Raw genomic sequence first — 21,966 nt, 5'->3', positions numbered from 1 at the left:
GCTGTTAAGAGCCAGTGGTCCTGGATAGTGAGAGGGATGTCTGACTGTAGGGATTGGGCCTAAATTGGCAATCGGACATCCCCCGATTCCCGAAGCGTTCCAAATTGGGGAGGGTGCAGGCTGGGCTGAGGGTAACCCCCTCCCTGATGCATGAATTTCATGCACCAGGCCTCTCGTGTTATATAATAAACGAAAATAAAACTTTGATCAGTTGAGGGACCTGAAACACGTGTTCCATCAGTCCTAATTCTGAATAACTTCATTATTGCTACTGCTATATAACTTCTTTCTTCAACTTATTCTTACTGATTCACCCCACTGTAGGGAAGATGAGAACTTCCCCATAAAATACTGTTTTATCTGTAATAACTCACATGAGGAGAATCAAGCCCAAAACTTCTAAGCCTGAAAAATTGAATCCTTTTTAGTTGCACACCTACATTCTCACAAAAGGCATCATATCCTTGAAGTACTTGAAATATGAAAGGACATCTTTCAGGCAATCCTACATATTCATTTCTCCTGGAGCAGTTTAGATTCTTCCTAATAAAGCAACTCAAAATCTTAAAAAACACCATGACAGTATGTTACTTTTTTTATGATGCTATTATAATGTTGCTCTAAATTAGAATCCCAGATTTTTAGCTTTTTTAATGTTGAAATACTGTTCTTTCTCTTTCTCTTCCTTTTCTCCACCTCTGTTTTCAAGTAGATATACTTAAAAAAATTCATGTGACTTTTGGATAGTTCATATGCATCAACATATAGCTACAGCATACAATTAATTTTTTAAAGATGTGTGGCTTGCACAGCTGGTATGGCTCAGTGTTTGAGCCATTGACCTATAAAACAGGAGATCACAGTTTGATTTCTGGTCAGGGTACATGCCTATGTTGGGGCTTCAATCCCTTTGGGGGTGTGTGCAGTACGCAACTGATCAATGATTCATCATTGATGTTTCTATCTCTCCCTCCCTCTCTGAAATCAATTAAAAAATTTAAAGAAAAGATTTGTGACATGCTTTTTACATCTCCCTCTAAATTTCCTTTAGTGTAGGAGGTGAACATTTTCTCATTTTAAATATCATTTAAATTAAATGAAGAAGACACTACACCTGCTGATATTATGAGATGTCTGTAAACTCAACTCTAAACTTGGTTGGTCAAAATTATGTAGAAAAAAATGTCCTTTCCACTTTTATTTTTTAAAAGAATAATTATATAACTTAACCCCCAAATTGCACTGATGCAGAAATATAATAGTTACGTACCTACTAATGAAGTTTTCTTTTATATAAAAGACCAAAATAAAGGCCTTAAAATTTTCCCATGAATTTTATTTGTCATTCATTAAAGAAAGATATTGCACTTGGTATGTTTACTTTAAAAGCATGACTATGATTCTAACTGAATTAGGCAATTTTGCAGGTTCAGTAAATGTTTAAGTGTCACTCTATATATTACAAAATATACTAAGAAGTCAGGGTATTTCTTTTGATTGAGATTTGTGTAATCTACAGTGCTTGAGAGATCTTAAAGATATATGGGTTAAATGCAGAAATTGATATTGCAGTGTTCTTCAGGCCAAAGCAACCCAGATTTAATTTATTTAAGCTAACCCCCAAAAAGCCACCTAACCTTGATTCAGCAGGTAACATGGATTTAATCTTGCTACAGGGTTTCTAACCTCTTCCATGAAATTTCTTTTAAGTGACAGGCCTTTTAATTTAAGGGTGGCTCTGAGCAAAGGCTTCATACCTTCTGAAATAAGTTGAATTGCCACAGTTGAAATCTACATTCATATAATGTGTTTAGGGTTGTCACGTGCATGGTAAGGCCGTCCGGAAGGATGTCTGCGTCTAATTAGCATATTATGCTTTTATTATTATAAATAGTGTTCATGCCCACATGTAGAGATGAAGTAGAGAATAAGTGTAATACCTTTTTATGAATATCATTTTTGAGAAGAGCATAGTATATAATTTTATTTCTATTTAACTAAGCTTGTAAATATTGAGCAGTTTTGTTGTGGAGTTTTTCTTGTGTCTTTTATTATCTTCCATTATTAATCAGGAGCCAACAGAGAAGAAATAATGAAGCATTGGGATTGGTTGGAACAAAACATCATGAAGACCTTATCTGTGTTTGACTCAAGTGAAGATATTACTAATTTTGTTCAAGGAAAGATAAGAGTAAGTGGCCTGGATATAATTTGTAGATGGAATACAAAAATTGTGACCCTCTTATTTAAGGATTAAAGACTGCATGGAAGGTCAATGTTGTATTGGCACCTTTCAGGATTGGTAGAAGCACACATATTGTCAGAATCAGTGCTAAAGAAAAATTGCAAAGTCAGTGGTTAGTTTTTGTGCCCTTGTGAGTGCTCTTAGGGACATTTTCATTTTAATATCTTGAGTTTGGAGTTTGAGTGAACACTTCACTCAATCAAAACAATATTTAGCACCTGTATTTGTGATAATTCTTTGTGAGGCATTAGAAAAAGCCTAATGACAAAATTAAAGAAAATCTCACCTCTGTCCTAAGTATGTAATATGCATACATATACATATGATATGTGTACCTGTGTAGGTATACACAGTTGTGTTCAATGAACTGTTTAAATATATGAATTTTTTGTTGTTAGGTAATGATTAATTTTCAGAAAATATTTTGTCTCCCATAGGGATTAATTGCTGAAGAGGGAAAACATTCTTTTGCAAAAGAAGATGATCCTGAGAAATTTCGAGAAACTCTCTTGAAATTTGAAAAATGTTTTGGTTTACCAGAGCAGGAAAAATTAGTGACCTATTACTCATGCAGTTATTGGAAAGGACGGGTTCCTTGTCAGGGCTGGCTCTATCTTAGCACCAACTTCCTGAGCTTCTATTCTTTTTTGTTGGGATCAGAAAGTAAGTGGTTTCTATTGCTTGCCATGACTTTGAACTTTCTGACTGACTTATTAACTCTGTAGTGGTATTAGGTTGCATATAAAGTAATAGGATTGATATTAATGTTCATTAAACTGTACATTAAAAATTCAGTTGATCTACCCCTGGCCAGGATGGCTCAGTTGGTCGCAGCATTGTCCAGTGCAACTGAAAGGATCCTAGTTCAATTCCCAGTCAGGGCACATTCCTATATTGGGGGTTCAATCTCTGGTGGGGGTGTTTGTAGGAGGCAACTGATCAATGATCTCTCTCTCTCTCTCTCTCTCTCTCTCTCTCTCTCTCTCTCTCTCTTTCCCTCTCTCTCTCTCTCTCTCTCTCTCTCTCTCTCTCTCTCTCTCTCTCTCGATATCTCTTCCCCCTTCTCCCTCTTTCTTCCCCTCTCTATTTCCCTCTTTCTAAAAATAAAACAAGTTCACATAATTTAGAAAAAGAATCCTTGTAAGGCTGGTTATTTAACATAGAACCATAAAAACTGTGTAATGTCTTGTATATGGTGGCAAGTGAATGAATATGAAATTATGGTGATCTAGCATATAACTCCTTTTCTTCCATTGTTCTAAACTACCTACTTTTCTCAATCTATGCTTTAATCCTTGTTTTAAATATACAATATAGTAGCCATAATACCACTGTATGTAAAGTAACAGAATAATTTATCTCTATTCCTAGACTCACCAATTATTGTATGTTTGTGGTTATGATTCAAAATTATAACCAGTGTTGGACTCAAATATTTTAGTTGTTCATAGCATTTTTCAAGTATGTTACTATTCTTTCCAAAGACCTGATTGATAAATATTACTGAACATTTACAAAATTAATCTGATCTACTTATAACTTTTATTTACAGTAAAACTCATTATCTCCTGGGATGCGGTCTCAAAACTTGAAAAGACTTCAAATGTCATATTGACAGAGAGTATTCATGTGTGTTCCCAAGGGGATAGTCACTATTTTTCAATGTTTTTGCATATTAACCAAACATATCTTCTTATGGAACAGCTAGCCAACTATGCTGTAAAGAGACTTTTTGATAAGGAAACATTTGATAATGACCCAATTCTTGATGATCCTCGACAAATCACCAAAAGGTATTCAAAACTTAATTAATACTTACTTTTAAAAAATATTATTTGACCAAAGAATTGTAGCATTGATTAGCATTAAAAATTAACTGTTCTGTATTATATGATTTTTTTTGGGGGGGGGGGTGTAATTATTTTTTTTTTTCTTTATTTATATGTATTTCACAAATAGTGTTCTCTCCATGAAATTTAGCCCTAAGAAGTAATTGAAGTTAGGTTTGAAAAATATTTCTTGAGATCCCAGTAGGATTTGCTGTGGAGTGCCTTTAGCAATGTAGAGATTTATATGTGCAGGGTTAATCTAACTCTAAATTTCTGTATGAGTAGTCTACTTTTAGGCCTGAAATTATTAAATGTATTATTTTTAAATAATTTATAAAGAGCATTGTTTCTTGTTTTGTTGTTTTATGTTTTTAAATATATCTTTATTGATTTCAGAGAGGAAGGTAGAGGGAGAGAGAGATAGAAACATCAATGATGAGAGAGACTCTTTAATTGGCTGCCTCCTGCACACTCCACACAGGGGATCAAGCCCCCAAACCAGGTATGTGCCCTTGATCAGAATCAAGCCTAGTACCCTTCAGTCCTCAAGCCAACACGCCGCTCAGTTCAATTGGTTAGGGCAAAGGGCATTATTTTTATGAAGAGGCAAGTTTGGGAAGTCAGTGGAGAATATAGTGCTTAGAAGGAGAGGGCAGGAACTCTTAGACAAGTCCTAATCACTCAGGACCTCTGTTTTTTCAGAGAGTACTTATAAGGAATGAGCAATATATTATGTGAAAGCACTTTGTAAAATATAAAGCACTAAATAAATATTAATAATTAGTTTCTGCATCAGAAGTATATGTCTGAAAGCTGTTTGACTCTATATGTATTTGGTTTGCTATCACATATTATTCTATAATTTGCTTCCCCTCCTTAAAATAATATCCAGAACTTCTTTTCATTGATATGAATAGACCTCATCCTTTTAAATAATAGTGAAATAACCCATTGAATTACAGTTTGAGTTATAATTAATGTGGTTTTCTGTTCATATTTATCAAAATTATTTTGAAAGACATGAAGTATCTCATATTCAAATAGGGTATGCTGGAATGATGAATTTAGTTTTAATTTTGTTGAGTTAGAACTTGCATAATTTACTTACTATCCCAGATGACATTGCTGCATAATTCGAGTGTTGAATGCCTTTAGAAAATTGTTCTATTTTAAGCAATTGTTTTTTATTTATATATGTATGTATAACTTAACAAGTAATCTGTATTTATTGACACCTAATGGTGCCTAATACTGTGCAAGCAGTGTTGTTTTATCTTGCTTCTAATTTGAACTTTTTAAAACATTAATATTATCTTTTGTGCACTATTTATCTTTTATGCAATGTTTTAGTTTTAATATTACTTTTTATGCACTAACTTTCTAAATTTGGGTACATAAATTTTCATTAATTTGTTTGAAATGGGTAACTTATGATTTTCTGATAATCGGATATAATGATTACTGTCACCGAGATTGGTTTTAGCCATCTATCCTAATAATAGAGAAATATGCAAATTATCCATTACAGTGTCATGTCATGATCAAAACAGCAGGCTGTGTCCCCGCCCTCTGCTCAGGCAGCTGCAAGGCCCGGGATAGGATAGGATACAATAGGAGGGGATAAGAAAGGAGAGGGACAGGAAGGCAGGCCTGCATCCAGACAGGACAAGAGGAGAAACAGAAATATAGAAAGGGAACAAGAAAAAGACACAGGAATGGAAAAGAGAAGGAAATGCAGGGCTGCACATGGGAGAGGGGAGCAGGTGCACCCAGTAAGGGGCAGGGAGAGTGGTGGCCCCCACCACGGGTCCAGGATGGAGTGGTGGACGGTCCAAGGCCTTCTGGGCAGAGGCACTCCTGCTTTGGGGCAGCAGCAGCGCCTGGGCTGTGTGGGCCACCTTCACTAGGCCGGGCATCCTGGGCAGGGAATGTGAGCAGGACAGCAGCGGGGAGGCTGGGGAAGTGGGGGCGGTGAACATCTGGCTGGGGCTGAGCCCTGGGCTGGGAGTTAACGCTCCCGCTCCATCAAAAAACTAATAGATTTAATAAATAAATTCGGCAATGTAGCAGGATGCAAAATTAATGACAAGAAATCTATGGCATTTCTATACACCAATACTGAACTTGCAGAAACAGAGACTAAAAAGGCAATCCCATTTACCACTGCACCAAAAAAATTAAGATATCTAGGAATAAACTTAACTAAGGAAGTAAAAGACCTATACATGGAAAACTACATGACACTGAAAAAAGAGATAGAGGAAGATGTAAACAGATGGAAGAACATACCATGTTCATGGATTGGTAGAATCAACATCATGAAAATGTCCATACTTCCCAAAGCAATCTATAGGTTCAATGCACTCCCCATTAAAATACCAATGGCATATTTCACTGACCTAGAAAGAACTCTCCAAAAGTTCATTTGGAACAATAAAAGACCCCGAATAGCCACAGCAATCCTGAGAAAGAAGAGTAAAGTAGGAGGGATCTCAATACCAGATTTCAAGCTGTATTACAAAGCCACTGTTCTCAAAACAGCCTGATACTGGCACAAGAACAGACATATAGATCAATGGAATAGAATCGAGAACCCAGATATCAACCCAAATCACTATGCTCAATTAATATTTGATAAAGGAGGCACGAACATACAATGGAGTCAAGACAGTCTCTTCAATAAATGGTGCTGGGAAAATTGGACAGATACATGCAAAAGAATGAAACTAGATCACCAACTTAAACCATACACAAAAATAAACTCAAAATGGATACAGGACTTGAACATAAGACGAGAAACCATAAAAATACTAGAGGCATCCACAGGCAGCAAAATCTCAGACATATGCCAAAAGAACTTCCTCACTGATACTTTCCCTAGGGCAATGGAAACTAAGTAGAAAATAAACAAATGGGACTACATCAAAATAAAAAGCTTTTTTACAGCAAAAGAAACCATCAACAAAACAACAAGAAAGCCCACTGTGTGGGAGAACATATTTTCAAATCCTATCACTGATAAAGGTTTAATCTCCAACATCTACAGACAGCTTAATACAACTTAATAAAAGGAAGATAAATGATCCAATTAAAAAATGGGCAACGGATCTAAATAGAATCTTCTCAAAAGAAGACAGAAGGAAGGCCAAGAGGCACATGAAAACATGCTTAAAGTCACTAATTATCCGAGAGATTTAAATCAAAACAACAGTGCGGCACCATCTCACACCTGTCAGAATGGCCAACATCAACAAATAACAAGTGTTGGCAAGGTTGCGGAGAAAAAGGAACCCTCGTGCACTGCTGGTGGGAATGCAGACTGGTGCAACCACTGTGGAGAACAGTATGGAGCTTCCTCAAAAAACTGAAAATGGAACTCCCATTTGACCCAGTAATCCCACTCCTAGGAATATATCCCAAGAAGCTAGAAACACCAATCAGAAAGGATATGTGCACCCCTATGTTCATAGCAGCACAATTTACAATAGCTAGGATTTGGAAACAGCCTAGGTGCCCATCAGCAGATGATTGGATCCCAAAACCATGGTACATCTACACAATGGAATACTATGCTGCTATAAAAAAGAAGGAATTCTCATCATTTGCAGAATTGGAGAACATCATGCTGAGTGAAATAAGCCAGTCAATGAAAGAGAAATACCACATGACCTCACTCATTTATGGATATTAAAGAACTTTATAAACTGATGAACCAAAAGATAGATATAGAGACAGTAAAGCAACAAGCAGACTGTCAAATTATAGCGGGGAGGGTAGGGAGATCTGGGGTAGATAAGAGACCAACCGAAGGACTTGTGTACATGTATATATGGACAACCAATGGACACAAAACTCTGGGGAGGGAGGGCATGTATGGGAGGGGGAGGGCAATGGTATATGTACACAGAAAATAATTTAATAAAAAGAAAATAAATTAAAAAAAAAGAAGGGAGGGAGGCCAAAACTGGTTTGGCGCAGTGGATAGAGCCTCAGTCGGCAGACTGAAAGGTCCCAGGTTCGATTCTGGTCAAGGGAATGTACCTTGGTTGCGGGCGCATCCCCAGTAGGGAGTGTGCAAGAGGCAGCTGATCGATGATTCTCTCTCATTGATGGTTCTAACTCTCTATCCTTTTCTTTTCCTCTCTGTAAAAAATCAACAAAATATATTTTAAAAAAAGAAGTGAGGGAGGGAGGGAAGAGTCAGTAGAGAGTAAAGTAGGAAAGAGTGAACTGTAGGAGCTGTAATGAAAATCAAGTTTAGTTGTGTACTGGGGGAAGATTTTAAAAGTAGGAGTCAGAAAAGAAAGATAAATTATAGTGAATAATTAGGCAGGTAGATAGATAGATATTAAAATAGTAGAAGTAATTAGAGAAGAATGTATGGTAAAGGTAGGGTGAGAGAAAAAGAGGGAGGATAGAAAAGTTTTAAAAGGGAACTGGTAGCTGAGACCGGTTTGGCTCATTGGATAGAGCGTTGGCCTGTGGACTGAAAGGTCCTAGGTTCGATTCCGGTCAAGGGCATGTACCTTAGTTTCGGGCACATCCCCAGTAGGGGGTGTGCTAGAGGTAGCTGGTCGATGATGATTCTCTCTCATCGATGTTTCTAACTCTCTATCCCTCTCTCTTCCTCTCTGTAAAAAATCAATAAAATATATTAAAAAAAAAGGGGGGGGGGGTCTGATAGAGCTTAAAAGGAGAATAGGAAGAAGGAAGAAATGGAGAAGGGAGCAAAGCAGGTCCGAGGGAGCAAGTAAAGAAAAAAAATTAAGGTGGGAAGGAAGGAAAAAGGGAGGGAGGGAGGGTAGAAGAAAGATGGGAAGAAAAATGATGGAACAGAAGTAGGAAATAAGGAGGAAAGAAAAGTATATAAATGATGAGTCAATAGGAAAAAGTGTTCCATAAAGGAGAGAGAAAAATTGTGTGAGAGGGTGAAGCCAATAAGGAAGACAAATACAATTGTGTATAAAGGGGATAATATTTTTAAAAAGTTAATAGGTGTGACCATGCCAGCAGGGGAGGGCAGTTAGGGGGTCAGGCCACCAGGGGAGGGCAGTTAGGGGGATAAGACTGGCAGGGAAGGGCATTAGGGGGATCAGGCAGGCAGAGCAGTTAGAGCAGGCAGGCAGGTGAGGTGAGCAGTTAGTAGCCAGAGGTCCTGGATTGTGAGAGGCAGTTGGACATCCCCCGAGGGTTCCTGGATTGGAGAGGGTGCAGGTCGGGCTGAGGGACCCCCCCCCCCCCGCCCATGCATGAATTTTGTTGTACCGGGCCTCTAGTAATCACATAATATGACAACATAGTAGTATAATAATCTTCCAGCAAATCACTCCTTAACAGATGGTTTGAAGACCTACATTATCTCTAATTTTTATGCATTCTAATTCACTAATTTAAAAAATTGGAAAAGAGAATAAACAAAAAGAATCTGCTAGGAATCAGTATGTTTCTTCCATTTCATAATTTGTTGAAGAATATAGCATGTAGTTAAACTTTCTGCTTTACAGTACATTTGGATTAATCAATATAGACATGTGTACCCTTTAGTAGCCATTATTTAAGTCTCCCTTTTTTCCTTCGTACAGAGGTCTAGAAGATCGAGCCCACAGTGAGCAGTATAATGCTTTTTTTAGGCTGCCCAAAGAAGAGACTTTGAAAGAAGTACATGAATGTTTTTTATGGGTGCCATTCAGCCACTTCAATGCTCATGGCAAAATGTGCATCTCAGAGAACTATATCTGCTTTGCTAGCCAGGACGGCAATCTATGCAGTGTAATCATTCCATTTCGAGAGGTAATGTAAATTTGGTTGCATACCAGTTTTTAGTTTGAAGATGTTATCATTCAGAGTAAAATTTCCTTTAATTCTATAAATTATTAAAAACTCATTATGCCACATTATTTTAGTAATTTTTAGATAATAATTTTTTAAGTCCAGCATTATTCTTCAGTATAAAAGTACTCAGCCTTATAGCTCTTATTGAAAATGAAAAAAGTTAGATAAAAATTTAGAAGATAAGGGTTTAGGATGACTCAAAACGGAACATGATTAGTCAGATGTATATGACATGAACACCAAAACTTAGATATTTGATATACACAGTGATAAAAAATAGAATTGATAGCTTTTGTGTAAGTCAGAAATAGTCAGCATTGCACCACTAAACAGAATTATAATTTTTAAAGACTACATGTTAGTTAAGACTTTCCCTTGAAAAGTTAAATAACTTGCACTTGTATCAGTGGTACAACTAGTATATAAAGTCTATTTCTTCTTTTTAGGATAATGAGAAATTTTATTATTTTCTTTTTAAATTTTTTTCAATTATATATTAACTTTAGATATATAGTGTAGTGGTTAGATATTTACACCCCGATAAGTCTAGTACCCCCTGAAATCATATATAGTTATAATACTAGTGATGTGGTGCATGGACTTGTGCACATTGAAATGAAATTAATTAGAAGGTGGCCAGTGAGGTAGGACTGGGCGAGACGGGCCAGGCACACCTTGAAGCCAACCTCATGGGGTCCCTCCAGCAGGTGGGGATCTGGTCGAAACCAGCTCTCCAACATCCACTGAGGGGTCCTAGAGTGCGAGAGGGCACTCTGCAAAGTTGCTATAGTACAGGTTGTGGAATGCAAATACAAGTGTGCAGCAACCAGATTCAGGGCCAGTAGTGACCCAGCAACAACATAACCCACAGCCAAAGGTGTAATCATGCAGCCCCGCCAGGAATCAGGCTCCCTCCTCTCTGGTTTCGGGGTGCGTGACCCAAGAACCACCGCTGGCAAGTCACTGCTGCTCAGCAGCTCCTGCATTGAGCATCTGTTCCCTGGTGGTTGGTGTATGTCATAGCGACCAGACCGTCGGACACTTAGCATATTAGCCTTTTATATATATAGATTACTGACTATATTCCTTATGCTATACTTTATATCCCCATGACTGTTTTGTAACTGCCGATTTGTATTTCTTAATCACTTCACCAGCTCCCCAAACCTCTTCTCATCTGGCAACCATTAATTTTTTTCTCTGTATCCATAAGTTTCTTTTTTTAAATTTGCTTTATTTTTCTGCTGAATTGTGTACTTGCTCCTAGTTAAGTTATATTTTTTTAAAAAAATGTGTTCTAATCATTAGCACAGGGAGCAACACCTTACCAATAAGCAAATAATAAAACAAATTAGGTCCCACTGGTTATGGCTACATCTAAGGTGTTGGGATGATCAGGAATTCCTGTTTGCATTAGTTTTTAGTTCTTGATTATATCTCCAAATACAAAAGAGCTCCTGCTGCCCCAACAAAGAAATTAATAGCAAACAGACTCAGGTTTTTTGGAATAATTACAAGTGAGTATCTTGACCAAATAAGCCCTGTAATCATCAAAACATCAGACTAAGCTGTACTGAGATTTTCTGTAGGTCAAGCCATGTCAGCCAATCCAGCACACAACAACCCCCATTTCATAATTGGAGCTCAGAAAAAAAGTGTTCTGCCAAATGGTTGTACAGTGGCTCCAATTTCTCAGACAGCTTGAGCTCCACTTTATTGAAGACCTGGTAGTAGGTGGCCCACAGGCCGTGGACACCAGTGGATAACATCTCTGTGGATGCGGGATCATGGCCAGGCAGACGGATGGCCGTGTACTCATCCCTGGCTGACAATGAAGGGCAGCTTGTCACTTTCCTTGCCTCAGGGCCTCACGTCCTCCTGTTCCCTGGGGTGCTTACCCCGCCACCGCTCAACCTGTCCCCTCTGTGAATAACCCCAGAGTTGGTCCAGGAGAAGACTGAGGAGGCCTGTATCTATAAGTTTCTTTCTGTTTTGTTTGTTCATTTATTTTGTTTTTTAGATTCCACATATAAGTGAAATCATATGGTATTTGTATTTTTCTGTCTGACTTATTTCACTTAGCGTAATACCTGCTAAGTACATCATGCTGTCACAAATGGTAACATTTTATTCTTTTTTATGGCTGACTACTATTCCATTGTATATAAGTACCATGACTTCTTTATCCAGTCTCTATTGATGAACACTTAAATTGATATCATATCTTGGCCATTGTACTAGTAAATAATGTCACATTGAACAGAGGATGCATATATCTTTTTGGATTTCTTGGGATAAATAACAAGAAGATGGAATGATAGTTATGATTTTAATTTTTTCAGGAACATGCATACTGGTTTCCATATTGGCAGCACAAATTTTCAATCTCACCAACAGTGCACAAGGGTTCTTTTTTTCTCCACATCCTCTCCATTACTTTTTTGTTGATTTTTTTATAACAGCTATTTAGATAGGTGTGAAGTAAGATCTCATTATGGTTTTTCAAAGTTTATTATTTAATAAGTAATACCAGGAACCTTTTAGCCACAAAAGAGTAAGCTAAACACATTTTGCTTAGAAGTGTAAGGATCAAGGGAGAATGTGATTCATTTATAATATGTTTTTACCCCCCAGGTCTTAGCTATAGATAAAACACATGATTCCAGCAAATCTGTCATCATTAGCATCAAAGGAAAAACAGCTTTTCGCTTCAGTGAAGTTATAGACTTTGAACAACTGGTGGCAAAACTCAGGCTCAAGTGTGGGACAACTTCAAATCAATATCACGATATTAGCACAGAGGTAATTATGTAACAATCAAGTAATTTTTAAAAAAGGTGTGTGTTTTGTGTGGTCCATTATTTCAAATGTAATCCATAATGACTTCCCTATTCATTCTTATATTTAACTAGAGGCCCAGTGCAAGAAATTTCTGCACGAGGCGGGGTAGTCCCTCACCCTGGCCTGCACCCTCTCCAATCTGGGAGCTCCTAACTGCTCACCTGCCTGATTGCCCCTAACCACCTCTGCCTGCCTGCCTGATACCCCTAACTGCTCCCTAACCAGCCTGGTTGCCCCTAACTGTTCCCCTGCTGGCCTGGTCATCCCTAACTGCCTCTGCCTCGCCCTGTACCCAGGACCCAGGATTCCCTCCTCTGGCTGGTTGCAGGCACCCAGGACCCAGGCTTCCTTTCCTCTGGCTGGCCACAGGCACCCAGGTCCTGGGCTGGCCACAGCCGCAGGGGATCGTGGGCAGGCGGCTTTGCTTGGGCCATAGCCTCAGGTGCCCAGGGCCGCTTGGCAGGCAGCTTGTCCCTCTCCTGGGCCGCATCCCCAACCGCTGGCACCTGGAACTGTGGGGCGGGTAGCTTGTCCCTCTCCTGGGCTGCAGGGACCATGGGGCAGGCAGCTTGTCCCTCTCCTGGGCCGCAGCTTAACTGGTCCCCATTCCACTCTCGCAAGCTTATTTGTGCCTGGCTCGTCCCCATTCCCCTCTCACGAGCTCATTTGTGCCTGGCTGGTCCGCATTCTTTCCCCAGTATTGAGTGTTTGAGCCATTAAGATATGAGAGCATGATGACCATTTGCATATTAGCTCTTTATTATATAGGATTTTTAAAAAGACTAATACAAAAGAAATTGTATTCTCTAAGACCCATTATAAAGCAGAATTGAGAATTAGGAATGTATCCTTTTTAGGAACTCATATTTTCTTTTTTTAACAATTTATTTTTTAAAATTTTATATTTGTTAATCCTCACCTGAGGATATTTTTTCCCCATTGATTTTTAGTGAGAGTGGAAGGAAGGAGGAGATACACAGAGAGAGAGAAACATGGTTTTGAGAGAGAGACTATCTATTGGTTGCGACCCAGGCCTGGATCTAGCCCACAAACGAGGTATGTGCCTTTGACCAGAATCAAACCTGTGACCCTTCAGTCTGCTGGTGATGCTCTAACCACTGAACTACCAGCTAGGGCAAGAATATTTTTCTTATTTTTATTTATTTTTTAAATATATTTTTATTGATTTCAAAGAGGAAGGGATAGGGAGATAAGAACATCATTGATGAGAAACAATAATGATTGACTGCCTTCTGCATGCCCCACACTGGGGATTGAGCCCACAACTGGGGCATGTGACCTTAACTAGAATCGAACCTGGGACCCTTCAGTCTAAAGGCCAGTGCTCTATCCACTGAGCCAAACCTGGGAGGGGAACAATTTATTTATTTTTAATTTTTAATTTTAAAATATATTTTATTGATTTTTTTTACAGAAAGGGAGAGGGATAGAGAGTTAGAAACATTGATGACAGAGAAACATTGATCAGCTGCCTCCTGTATTCAATCCACAGACCGACACTCTATCCACTGAGTCAAACTGGTCAGGGCAACAATTTATTTTTTATTTATAGTTTACATTTAATATCTTAATATTAATTTATATTAGTTCTAGATGTACAGAATACTGGTTATGCAATCACATACTTTACAAAGTGTTCTCCCCAATATTTCAAGTACCCACCTGGCTGGCACCAGGCATAGTTATTACAATATTATTGACTATAGTCTCTATGCTGTACTTACTTCCCCACCATCATCATCATCATTTGGTTTTTGTTAATCCTCACCTGAGGATATTTTTTCCGTTGATTTCTAGAGTTGAAGGGATGGGGAGAGACAAAAAGAGAGAGGAACATCAATATGAGAGACATATCAATTGGTTGCTTCCCACTGTCAACCCGACCAACTCTGGGGATCAAGCTTGTAACCAAGGTATGTGCCCTTGACTGGAATCAAACCTGTGATTTTTTAACCACTGAGCATTAGCTAGGGCCCCATGATTATTTTGTAACTACCAATTTTTACTTCTTTTTAAAATATATTTTTATTGAATTCAGAGAGAAAGGGAGAAGGAAAAAGAGAAAGAAACACCAATGATGAGAAAAAAACATAGACTGGTTGCCTCCTGCACGTCCCCAGTGGGGATCAAGCCCACAACCCAGGCATGTACTCTGATCAGGAATTGAACTGTGACTTCCTGGTTCATAGGTCAGTGCTCAACCACTGAACACACTGGTTGGGCCCAATTTGTACTTTTTAATCTCTTCACCTGGCACCATACATATTTATTACAATATTATTGACTATATTCTCTAAGCTGTATTTTATATCTTCATGATTATTTTGTAACTACCAATTTGTACTTCTTAATCTCTTCACCTTTTTCAATTTTGTTTTCTCTTTCTTTAGATTTCACATATAAGTGAAATTATATGGTATTTTTCTTTCTCTGAAGGACTTATTTCACTTAGCATACCCTCTAGGTCCATCCATGCTGTTGAAAATTATAAGATTTCATTCATTTCTATGGCCAAGTAATATTCCATTGTATATACTGTATATACTAGAGGCCTGGTGCATGAAATTTGGGCACTTGGTGGGGAGTCCCTCAGCCTGTGCCCTGTCAAGGTCCAGAAGCTCTTGTGGGATTTCCAACTGATGGCTTAGCCTTGAGCCTGGCTTCTGGCTGAGCGGTGCCCCTGCTGTGAGAGCACACTAATCACCATTGGGAAGCTCCTGTGTTGCACATCTGTGCTCTGGTGGTCAGTGCACGTCATAGCGACTGGTCATTCTGCGATTCAGTCGGTTTGCATATTAGCCTTTTATTATATAGGATATGTACCACAACTTTCTTATCCACTCCTCTGTTGGTGACACTTGGGTCACTTCTATTTTTTTTACTATTATAAACAGTGCTGCAATGAGCATAGGTTGCATATATACTTTACATTTTTTAATTTTTTGAGGTAACTCCATACTGTTTTCCACAGTGGCCGCACTAATCTGCAAAACCACCAACAATTCAGGAGGCTTCCCTTTTCTTCACATTATCACTAAAACTTGTTTGTTGACTATTGATAATAGCAATTCTGAAAGGTGTAAGGTGGTACCTCATTGTGGTTTTAACTTGCATTTATCTGATGATTAGTGGTGTTCAGCGTCTTTTTATATGTTGAATGGCCATCTGTATATCTTATTTGGAGAAATGTCTAATCAGTTCCTCTGTCCTTTTTTATCCTCACCTGAAGTTAGATTCCTTATTGATGAGAGAGAGAGAGAGAGAGAGAGAGAGAGAGAGAGAGAGAGAGAGAGAAAGAGAGAGAGAGAGAGAGAGAGAGAGAGAATATCATCAATTGGCCACCTCTCATCTCCCATATGCACCCTGACCTAGGTAGGATTGAACCCACAACCTATGTGCCCTGGCTGGAAATTGAACCTGCCACCTTTTGGTGTATGAGACAGTGCTCCAACCAACAAGCCACCCAGCCAGGCCCATTTTTTAATTGGATTGCCTCTGTTTTATTGCTTTTGAGTTGTCTGAGTTCTTTATAAATTTTGGATATTAACCCCTTATCAGTTGTATCATTGACAAATACCTTCCCTCATTTAGTAGGTTATATTTTTTGTTTTGTTGATGATTTCCTTTGCTATGCAAAAACTTTTCCCTTACCCATTGTATGTTTTTTCCCCTTTTGTCAAATATTGTCTATAAAGGCATTTATTTTTGGGCTCTTTATTCTGTGCAAATTGTTCTATGTGTCTGTTTTTGGTTTTTGCCATTACCATGCTATTTCGATTACTATGGTCTTATAGTATAGTTTAATATTAGGTAACATGATACCTACAACTTTGTTCTACTTTCTCAAGATCACTGTTGTTATAGAGGGTCTTTTGTGGTTTCATATAAATTTGTTGGCATAATTGTTTATAGCATTTTCTACCACTCTCTCTAAAAGATCAATGGAAAAATATCCTTGGATGAGGATTTATTTTTTTAAAAAGTAATGTTTTCTTACAATCCTTTCTATTTCTTTGGTTTCAGTTGTTATTTCTTTCATTTTTTATATTATTTATTTGGGTCCTTTGTCTTTTTTCTTAATGAATGTGGTAAAAGGTTCATCATTGTTTATCTTTTCAAACAACTATGTAGCTCTTGGTTTCATTGATTTTTTTTTATTGTTGTTTTTTTACTCCTTTTATTTCTGCTCTGATCTTTATTATTTTCTTCTTTCTTCCTCCTACTCACTTTGGGCTTTTTTGTTCTTCTTTTCTTAGTACCTCTAAGAGTAAAGTTAGATTGTTTATTTGATCTTTTTCTTCTTTCTTAAGATAGGTCTGTAATACTATGATTTTCCCTTAGGACTGCTTTCCATGTATTCCACAGATTTTGGGTTCTGTGCTTTCATTTTCATTTGTTTCAAGGTATCTTTTGATTTCTTCCTTGATGTCATTGCTAACCCATTCATTGTATAATATTACTTAGCCTCCATATTTTTGTGTTTTTTCACTTTTCTTGTGATTGATTTCTAGTTTCAGAGCATTATGGTCAGGGAAGTTGCTTGATATGAGTGGCTATAAATAAAATTCTTTGTGTTGACCCTTTAAGAGGGTGCCCTGGTGACAGAGATCATGATGCTTTTCATAACAGGATGTTATGTGAGCATCATTTCTGGTTCTGGTGCTCTAGGCTTGGGGGTCTGGCTTGGGGTTTAGACCCTAAACTTTTCAGGGGGAAAACCCCACAGCTGAGATATCCCCATAGAAGCCCAGCCAGCACTCTCATGCCTCCATACTTCCTACCAGTCTCAATATGGCTACTTCTATAAGTCCTTGGTTAATAAGACTTCTCTCCAGCTAGTCTTCAGTTGGTTATTTAGGATGATTTGTATATAATTTTATTTTATTTTTTTATTTTTAAATAAATCTTTATTGTTCATACTATTACAAATGTTCCTCATTTTTTCCCCCCTCCATTGCTCCCCTTCACCAGGTTCCCATCCCATCCTCTGCCCTTTCCCTACCTCCCAATGTCCTCATCCATAGGTGCACAGGTTTTTTTTCAGACTCTTTCCGCACCCCCCACTTCCCTTTTCCCCGAGAATCGTCAGTTCACTCCCCCTTCCATACCTCTGATTCTATTATATTCACCAGTTAATATTGTTCATCAGGTTTTTTAATTCTCTTGGCTTTTAGTTTTACTTGTTGATAGTTACGTATTTGTTGATCATAATTTTTATCTATATCTTCTTCCTCTTCCTAAAGAACCCCTTTCAGCAATTCATATAATTCTGGTTTGGCAGTGATGAACTCCTTTAGATTTTTTTTATTTGTGAAGCTCTTTATCTGGCCTTCGATTCTGAGTGATAGCTTTGCTGGTTAGAGTATTTTTGGCTGTAGGTTCTTGCTATTCATCACCTTGAATATTTCTTGCCATTCCTGTCTGGCCTGCATGGTTTCTGTTGAGAAATTAGCTGACAATCGTATGGGTGCTCCTTTTTCTACATTACTAAATTGCTTTTCTCTTTTCTCTTGCTGCTTTTAATATTCTCTCTTTGTCTTTTGCTCTTGAAATTTAAATTATGATGTGTCTTGGTGTGGTCCTCTTTGGATTCCTTTTGTTTGGGGTTCTGTGCGCTTTCTGGACTTGTAAGTCTATTTCTTACCCCAGGTGGGGGAAATTTTCTGTCACTATTTCTTCCAGTATTCTTTCGGTATCTTGCTCTTTCTCTTCTCCTGGGACCCCCATAATTCTGATGTTGGTTCGTTTGAAATTGTCCCAGAGGTTCCTTACACTATCTTCAACTTTCTGAATTCTCTTGTCTTCTTGCTTCTGTGGAGGAGTGTCCTCTGGCTCTTTGTGTTCCAAATCTTTGACTTGATTCTTGCGATCTTCCATTCTGTTTTTAGGACTCTGTATAATATTTTTTACTTCAGACAATGTATTCTTTATTTCTAGTTGATCCCTTTTCATATTCTCATAGGTCTCGTTTATTTTATCGGCCTTTTCTAGGAAATTCTTGAAAAACGTTATGAGCGTGGTTTTGAACTCTATATCCAGTCGCTTCTTGTCCTCCATTTCTTTTGTTTGTGATCTGTTTCATTGTCTCGTAATTTTCACAGCTTCCCTGAGTTGGTAGTGTGGCTTTGTGTGTTAAGGTGTCCTATATGGTTGAGTGTGTCAGCCTCCCAGCTACCAGAGGTGGACAGTCTTGGTGTAGCCCTTTGTGGGCTGTGTGTGCAGTCTTGTTGTTAAGCCTTGCTTGTTGTTGGTATCACTGGGAAGGGTTGATCTCCAAGCCAATTGGCTATGAGGATCAGAAGTGTCTCAACTAGGAGGGTTTCTGTATTCCGCTTGGATGGGGTGGAGTCTCGGGGTGGCACAGCCAAGCTTTGGTGAATCCCGCAAGATTAGTTGCAGGCGTGTGCATCTCTTTGGTATAGGGCAGACAAGCTTTGTATTGCTGTCTGTTCCTCCCTAGGAGAGTCCTATTTGCAGCGAACTAGAAAGCTAGCCACTGGAAGGGCTTCTGTGCTCCGCTTGGATGGGGCGGAGTCTATTGGTGGTGCAAACAAGCTTTATTCAGCCCCTCCCTACGAGGGTCTGGTTTCTGAGTCCCGCAGTAATGGCTGCTGGCTTCACATACCTCTGAGAGATCTCTGCCCACTGCCTGACAGTCTGTCCTCTCCCTGTCTGGGGCCGTCTATCAGAGCAATAGGGTGGTTCTGTTTTCCTCCCGAACAAGAAAGCTAGCCGCGCATTAGCTGTGTGCCCTTTCCGTGTACCGGGAGTAAGCCAGCAGTGAACTCGGCCAGCCCTCTCCGCGCTCCGAAAGCAAGCCTGCAACGAACTCTGTGGCCGCCTTTTTGTGCGCACAGTTCTCCACACCTTCACAGTTCCTGAGATTCAGCATGCCTTCTTTCTCTTTTCCAGATGGTAGAGCCTCCTCTCGGCCAGCCGTCTGGCGCTTCAGGGTGATGTTTCCCCTGTTTTCCAGTTCTAAATTCAAATTTGTTGTTATATGCTGCATTCAGGTGTTTACCCTATGCCGCCATCTTGATTTCTCTCTGATTTGTATATAATTTAATTGTAATTCCAGTTTGGTCCTGGGAGGAGGTTACTGTAGCTTCCACCTAATCCATTGCTATCTTGGATCACTCTTTATTTTTAATGAATAATCTTTTTTACATTTTTTAAAATTGATTTTTAGAGAGAGTGGAAGAGGGAGAGAAAGAGAAACATCCATTTGTTGTTCCTCTTATTTATTTATGTTGTTCCTCTTATTTCATTGGTTGATTTTTGTATGTGCTCTGACTAGGAATCAAACCCTCAACTTTGGCATATCGAGATGATGTTATAAGCAACTGAGATACCTGGCCAGGGCATCTTTTGCCCTCTTTTTAACTGAGTCCTTTATTTTTTCAAGTTTCCTTTAGTTCTTTGAATCTAGTTATGATAGCTGCTTTACATTTTTAGTTTACAAAATCCAAAAACTGGCTTCTCAAGGACATTTTATTGGTTTACTTTTGTTTTGTTTTTTATACTTCTTATTTTTATTTTTAAGCCTGGATGCTTGGATCAGCCACTGGATCAGTATAAATTGGTGGTCAGCCAATGATAGATCAGATTTCCTTAAATGCCTGAAAGCATTAAGTTTACCACCTTTTGCCACGAGATCTTTGTGTGAAGGTACACCTCAACCTTTTGGCAGTTTACAAATCAGTCTTAGCTTTTATTTCTTACTTCCAAAGCCAGCCAGAGTTGAGTGACTGGGACCTTTTCTTCTGTCTCTTTCTTTTCTTGTGCAGGTTTATAGCCCCGCACATGCACGTATACATTTAGATCCCCAAGAATATGCTGGAACCTTTCAAAGTTCCTTATGGCCATCTAGTTCTCCAGGCCTTCCTTTTAAGTTTCTAGCCAGGCTTTTGTTTTCAATATATATAATTAGGTTTAGACAGCTGTGATGTAATTAGTATATTGCTATATATTTTTTCTAACAGAGAAGGGACTTTTTTCACAGAGCTGAGCTTTGAATCAAATTAAATGATAACACCCTGCAAATAGGGATTTTCCAGAGAGGTGATACTTTGGTCAAAATACAGACTGTGTCCTAGGGATGGGAATTTTAGTGAAGCTCCAATGAAAGATCCTTGGGTATGAAAATGCTGGCTTTCATGGCTACCACACCTCTGAGCTTGAGAGGCTAGCAAATAGGAATAGCCTCAAATTAAAATTTCACAGACTGGAGTGTTCTTGTTGATATTCATTCATTTTACTTGAATTGATGCTTTTCCATTTGTTCTGTGCCTTTGGTTAATTTCTTATGTTCTGTGCGGTTTTTTTCTAACATTTTGCAAGTATTTTATTGCTTTTGTAAGGGAGTGGCTTGGTTCACTTAGTTCCTGAGTTTTCTGTTACAGATATTAATTTGTTGTGTCTATAATTTTGATAGAAAAATAATGTCTCCTTGTCTCCTTAAAATATTGCTTTTAAAATATTTACTATGCATATAAGTTGTGGTTTATAAACGATAGATAAAACATCACTTTTCTTTTTGTAAAAACTATTAAGCATACACTTGGAATAATTACATTCTTTCTTTTTCAGGTTCCTATTAGTTCTCATTCTACAGATCCATCTGATAATATTGAGGTACAATCTTTGCCATGTCAAAGGGAATACAGCGAAACTGTGAACACTGAAGCCTTAATGACAGTATATCACCCTCAGAATTTGGAGACTCTTAATTCCAAAATGGTATAGAAACAAAATATTTATTACTGTGGACTAAAACTCTTGATCAAAAATAAAACTCTTAGAACAGACCAGCGGTCACCAACCTTTCAGACCTAAGACCACAAGTGGTCAGCGGACCACCGGTTGGCGACCGCTGGACTAGAAGGTACCACAATTGAACACTCTTTTGGGGCTTGAAAAAGTTTTCTAGCAGGTACTTCTGTGTAACTTGTGTGCTTCCATTACATAAAAGGACTGTACCATGAATTGAGATAAAGGATAAAAGTTGAACATTAGGATTTAATGTATATATTTCTAATAATCAGTCCTAATCAAGTTTATTTGGGGAGAATGATGGTTCAAACCTTTACCTCCTAAAAGTATTGATATTCCCATTTTATATGAGTTTAGCTAAGATTTAAAATAGTAAATTCTGTTACACTCACATGAATTTAAAAGATTTTTGTGATGCAAGTAGAC

The 21,966-nt window shown here is 38.3% G+C and overlaps 2 protein-coding genes across 5 annotated transcripts in view; one reads left to right on the top strand and one right to left on the bottom strand.

The window, feature by feature from the left end:
* Nucleotides 1-21,966, bottom strand: part of MORC4 (MORC family CW-type zinc finger 4) — a 737,287-nt gene that overhangs the window by 462,252 nt on the left and 253,069 nt on the right. The gene's annotated exons all lie outside the window — the stretch shown is intronic.
* Nucleotides 1-21,966, top strand: part of TBC1D8B (TBC1 domain family member 8B) — an 85,814-nt gene that overhangs the window by 18,630 nt on the left and 45,218 nt on the right. For 3 of the 4 annotated variants that reach the window (XR_014793741.1, XM_084870438.1, XM_084870440.1), the window contains exons 3-8: nucleotides 2,073-2,191; nucleotides 2,683-2,908; nucleotides 3,798-4,038; nucleotides 9,657-9,864; nucleotides 12,541-12,708; nucleotides 21,358-21,507. Coding sequence is in view for 3 of the 4 variants with exons in the window: in XM_084870438.1 (XP_084726564.1) it covers nucleotides 2,073-2,191; nucleotides 2,683-2,908; nucleotides 3,798-4,038; nucleotides 9,657-9,864; nucleotides 12,541-12,708; nucleotides 21,358-21,507 (1,112 nt within the window). In the remaining variant the exon portion in view is untranslated. The remainder of the gene's footprint in view (nucleotides 1-2,072; nucleotides 2,192-2,682; nucleotides 2,909-3,797; nucleotides 4,039-9,656; nucleotides 9,865-12,540; nucleotides 12,709-21,357; nucleotides 21,508-21,966) is intronic. The other variant, XM_084870439.1, reaches the window with a different exon arrangement.

The sequence above is a fragment of the Pipistrellus hanaki genome, assembly GCF_964339955.1.
Source record: "Pipistrellus hanaki genome assembly, chromosome: X".
Classification (NCBI taxonomy): domain Eukaryota; kingdom Metazoa; phylum Chordata; class Mammalia; order Chiroptera; family Vespertilionidae; genus Pipistrellus; species Pipistrellus hanaki.
This window is presented reverse-complemented; position numbering and strand designations above follow the sequence as displayed.